The 4,999-nt window shown below is 33.7% G+C and overlaps 1 protein-coding gene across 1 annotated transcript; it reads right to left on the reverse strand.

Annotated features, from left to right (window-relative positions):
• Positions 1-3,304: 3,304 nt before the first annotated feature.
• LOC119663932 (protein aubergine-like) lies at positions 3,305-4,431 on the reverse strand. Its single transcript, XM_038073519.1, has 2 exons — positions 4,323-4,431; positions 3,305-4,261 (listed from the first exon to the last, which is right to left on the reverse strand). Exons 1-2 carry the CDS (start codon positions 4,424-4,426, stop codon positions 3,358-3,360), a joined length of 1,008 nt encoding a protein of 335 aa, XP_037929447.1. The 5' UTR covers positions 4,427-4,431; the 3' UTR covers positions 3,305-3,357.
• Between the last annotated feature and the right edge of the window lie 568 nt (positions 4,432-4,999).

Here is a 4,999-nt window from a genome sequence, read left to right on the forward strand (position 1 = left end):
CATTAATTAGAATTTTAGCGTCGAGTGTGGGTAGAACCAATCTCGCATTGTGTGTCCCATACCGTGAAGGGCGAATTACTTTTACCACTTCTGGCTTCATACTTTCAATATTAGGAAATTGGTTTCCAATGGCGGTACAATCATCTGAAACTGTTGTCGTCTCGTCTAGGTCATGACATTCAATTATCGTTTGCTGGCTTAATATATGTATATCAGCAAATCATGGAGCGCTTCTGCAATGTTACCTTTATGCTTGTTTGCATCCACTTCAGATCCGCGCTTAAGAATCAACATAAGTTCACCTTTCGTAGTTGTTCGAATTTTATTTACAGTTCAACCCAATTCTGCCAATTCAGAGCTCGACTTTAACATCTTAAGCATATCGGCATAGCTTGCTTCACCCTTTTTATGGACAATTATCGCTTCTGGACGTGTGCGCTTCTCTCTTACTTTGACAGGTGCTTCTTTGCTTCTGTTTCGAGTGACTTTAGTCCACGCTGCTTTATGCGTCTCATTTGTTTTCGGCTGCGATTCACTCTTCGTTATGCTGAATGTTGGCATACTGCTAGGTGCAGACATCTGATGCAACTGTTATATACAGTTTGTGCTGTTATATACAAAGTACATAATATATACATATATAACAACAATAACATCTCCAACATATCTTTTTCTCTCGCATATTTATCTAAACTCTTATTAATTATTTACATTTTTATTAATTATTATTTTATAATTATTTACAGATACTCTGCAAAACACTAGCACGGAAGTGTCGATCATCATATCGATACTATGAAATCGATATCATTAAATCATTATTAAAAGAACTGCGGTGAAAGCGCAAAACAGCCAGCTGTAAACTAAGCTTTGCGCTACACTACCGTTTGGTCGAATGCGTATATAAGACAACGCATTTGTTCAGGAAAGACACTTAGTGATCAACATCCCAAGTCATAAGAAGCACGCTGGAGAACTTTCAGCAATCATCGTAGACACCTTAAAGCAGCTAACTATCAAGAAAACCGCGTCAACAATTTCTTTTTTTTTATAATTAACTTACATTAATTATTATGTTGAAGCTGTTTTGAGCTAGTGCACTTAAGCACTTATACTCTTTCTTAACTCGAGGTTTCTTCAAAACCCCTCTCTACACCTTGACTAGATTATTGTTTATCACTTCATCAGACTAAGACTAAGCAATAATTGACCTCAGATCTGCATACCTAATTTCAGGGCTCTATCCTTTATGTATTTTTTGATGGGATCAATCTTAATGTCCCTGATTATGTCATTCTTCCTAATTTACCATGAAACTTTGAAAAGTCTTCTCACAGCCTGGCTTTGTACAATTTCTAGCCAGTGAATAGTAGTGTTTGAAGCTTTGCTGAACGCTACACAACCATATAGAAGTGATTGACGAATTACTTGGTTATATATCAGTGTCTTGTTCTTAGCTTTGAGATTTTCGTTTCTGAATAGCGGTTGGAGGTAAACCTCGAGTAAGCGTGAATACGTTTATGTACTTCCAACCAAATTCCACATAAGCGTGAATACGTTTATGTATTTCCGACTAAATTTTATAGGCGTGAATACGTTTATGTTCCTTTCCTTATAGGCGTGAATACGTTTATGTCCCTTATTTCGTAAAAATTTGTTGTCACGATCCAGGACAAACCGATGAGTTTACCCCAGCAAAAGAACAAGCAAAACTTGTCGTTACATGTTGAGCAGGACAATAAATATTTAGGAGTATACGTTACTTACTTACTTGGTTGGCCATTACAGACGTGTGTCGTCCTTGGCCGCGTCGAGTAGCCTCCGCCAGTCAGCCCGGTTAGTTGCCTTCTGACGCCAGTTGGTAGTACCGAGCGCCCCCAAATCGTTGGTCACCTGGTCCTTCCACCGAAGATGCGGACGTCCTCTACCGCGTTTTCCACCTGCGGGTACCGAATCAAATACCTTTCTAGCCGGAGCACTTTCTTAGTATACTTTATAGTTAGGCCACTATAAAGTATATAGTATTTGATAATATACCGTACCTTAAGATACTTGATCATATTCCAAAAAAATGAATTTTGTAAAAAGCTTAAAATTAACATTTTCAATTAAGAAAATAGGGCAGCAAAAATGAATTTTATAAATGATAGTTTGCAAATCTGGTATACAGAACGATCAAAATTGACTTTCAACTGAAATCTGAAAATACAGACAAATAGATTGACAATCTATATAATATCTGACAGTTAAGTAGGTCTTACCAGCTTAATAAACTGGGACAACATAACCAAGTTACCCCTTGTGGTAAATTTTAGGAACGTAAAGGAAATGAAGGCAACGAAATAGCTAACTATCCCTCCCGCTAAACAAGTAGCCCAAGGTAAAAGAATTGGATGAACTGTAAAGGTTAAATACAAGCTACAAGATTTATCCACCAACATTAAGCACTTTCTCATAGTCTCCTTATTAAAGACACTATTATTATTATTAATAAAAAATGTTAAATTTGTTTAAAAATTTATGTTTTATTTGTAGTTACTTAACATTTGTTACATTTGTTACATTTGTTACATTTGTTAAATACATTGTGAATATTTTACAGCTTTAGTTATACCATAAATATTGAGATATTCTAGAAAAATTTATAAGAATTTCTCATTATTTTTACATAAATATTTTAAACAAGTTTTATCAACGTTCATAATTGTTAATAACAATAATATTAATAATATTAAAATTACAAAATTTTAATATTTGTATTTGAATTTGCAAAATGTTTAGTAGGTCAGGGCAGAAAAAAAATGCGTCGGTCGGTTTTCTCCTCAAACAAAACAGCTGAGCTGAATGACACATGGGCGTAAGTGTAAAACTTTGTGTAACACCAGTGGGCGGAACTACTAAACTACACTGTAGTAAACATGTACTGTAGTTCTCGACCATTGGTATAGTTAACTATTGCCATAATACATTGCAACTATTGAATAATTAAAACCGATATTATACTTTATACTTTATACTAAGTTAATAAAACTCAATGCAAATTTCATTAAATTATTATTGATAATTTGATGAAATCTGAAATGAAGTCCGTTTTTATACTTAACCACGTAAGTTAAATTTAATCTTCAATTGTGTAATGAATTAAGTAATAATTTGTGTAATTAATAATGTAATTAAATGTGTGTTATGTAATTTTATTATATTAAATTTAAGTAATTAATTACATATTTATGTAATTAATTCAATAATCGCGTAATTAATTATATAATCATGGAATTAATTATATAATCGTATAATTAAGGATCTAATTAAATGTGAAATAATAAAATGTGAAAGAAATTAAAAATTAAGATACTTTTACAAAAAGTATAAATTTCTTTCATGTAATTGAGAGGGTGGACAATGTATGCTTTCAGCAACTAAATAAGCTAACTTATGCGCATACTGACAAACAGCCGGGACACGACAGGTACCTGTGTAGTTATAGTACATGTGCGTCATTTTGTATGTGAGCATTTGTATACGATCTGGTGTGAGACCCATGGTATCATAAATTACATTATAACTCGTAGGAGAAACCGTACCCTGACGCACACTTTGCGAAACTATGAAGAAATCATAGCGTTCCGGCAATGTTATAACATCATCAACGACTGTTCCTGGTGGTGGATTATTATTGCTGAAAAAGTAGCGAGTATTTAAACGTTTGGAAACAACTATGAAAGCTAAACGTGGTCCAATTTCATGTTTTCCAGCCGCTTCATAGATTTCTTGTGCCTTGATTCGTAAATGGTTAAGCTCAGTATTTACTACTTGATGCAGTTGACCATCGCCGACACCATCACGATAAAATAAAATGCGTTCAGGCAAAGATCCGTGTTCATTTCTATATGCTCTCAAAGCGAATGTGAAATGCAGTATAATATCATTTGAAAGCTCTTGAAATTTTTGGTGCTTACTAACAGCCGAAAAATATCTTGATGAACTGCGGACATCCATTGTGGCAACAAGGGCGCTATATGAGGTATTCTTATCCTTAGAAGAATGACAAACATCAAATCCAATTGTCATTAGACCTTTGAGTGGTAGATCAATCATCCATGGTATACCACGTAGTTTGGCGTTCATTTGTATGACAACTTTAGTAGCGATTGACATTAAACCTGCACTTTTTTCTGAAGTAGGTGCTATCATTTTCATAGTAACAACTTGTGAAGCTACAGGTCGATCGATGCAACACTTCTTTTTAATGACAGAGTACCTGGAACATATTATAATAATGAAATTATATAGATATATGTATATTATTCGTATATATTTACTTTTCCTCGTTGGGTTGTTGAATAACAATCATTAAAATTTGAGGATCCTCTGAGGTTGCCATTTCCACTGCAGTTGTATAAGAGTTGTTACGATCGTCATCCATTTCAATGCTATATAAGTTAAAAACAAACAAAGCAAATAAATTTAAGGTTAATTATTTCTAATTAATTATTTCTAAGACAATTTCTTGTTAAACTATTAATGCGCACTGAGCAGGTGCATTTAATAAAGTTTAAATTACACTCTGAAGGTGAATATTCTGATTTTCCATAACGTCAAGTATATTTAATGACAGGCGTCGAATTGTTAAAGTTATGAGATATGATCTCGTATTTATCTTAATTTCTTTATTTCATTCCATACTTTATTGAAGTACATTGTTAAACGGTTTTTAAGTTATAAAGTGCCATGAATGGAGACAAGAATGTTAGAATGGCTTGGGTAATAAAGCAAGAGTAAGTTTTTCTTGAACTGTTGTAGAAGCAACAGAACAAATTTTACTGCCGCCCGTTTCAGGCCCACAACATTCGGAAAAATCGCATATTAGGTTATTCAAGCTTGTCGTCATATTTAGAGTCCTCTTAAAAAATTCTCAAACAAGTGACAATGTTCATTCCCTTCACAAATACAACTAAACTAAACATTGCAGTTTCCTGCAATATTACTGACAAGGAAT

Source organism: Teleopsis dalmanni, unplaced genomic scaffold, assembly GCF_002237135.1.
Source record: "Teleopsis dalmanni isolate 2A unplaced genomic scaffold, ASM223713v2 unscaffolded_contig_1127, whole genome shotgun sequence".
Taxonomy (NCBI): domain Eukaryota; kingdom Metazoa; phylum Arthropoda; class Insecta; order Diptera; family Diopsidae; genus Teleopsis; species Teleopsis dalmanni.

Excerpts from the sequence above, each read along its gene's own strand:
- LOC119663932 (XM_038073519.1), bottom strand. The coding sequence starts at position 4,426 with ATGGATGACGATCGTAACAACTCTTATACAACTGCAGTGGAAATGGCA. Across the intron at positions 4,262-4,322 it reads CAACAACCCAACGAGGAAAA|GTACTCTGTCATTAAAAAGA; the intron begins GTAAATATATAC and ends AATATGTTCCAG.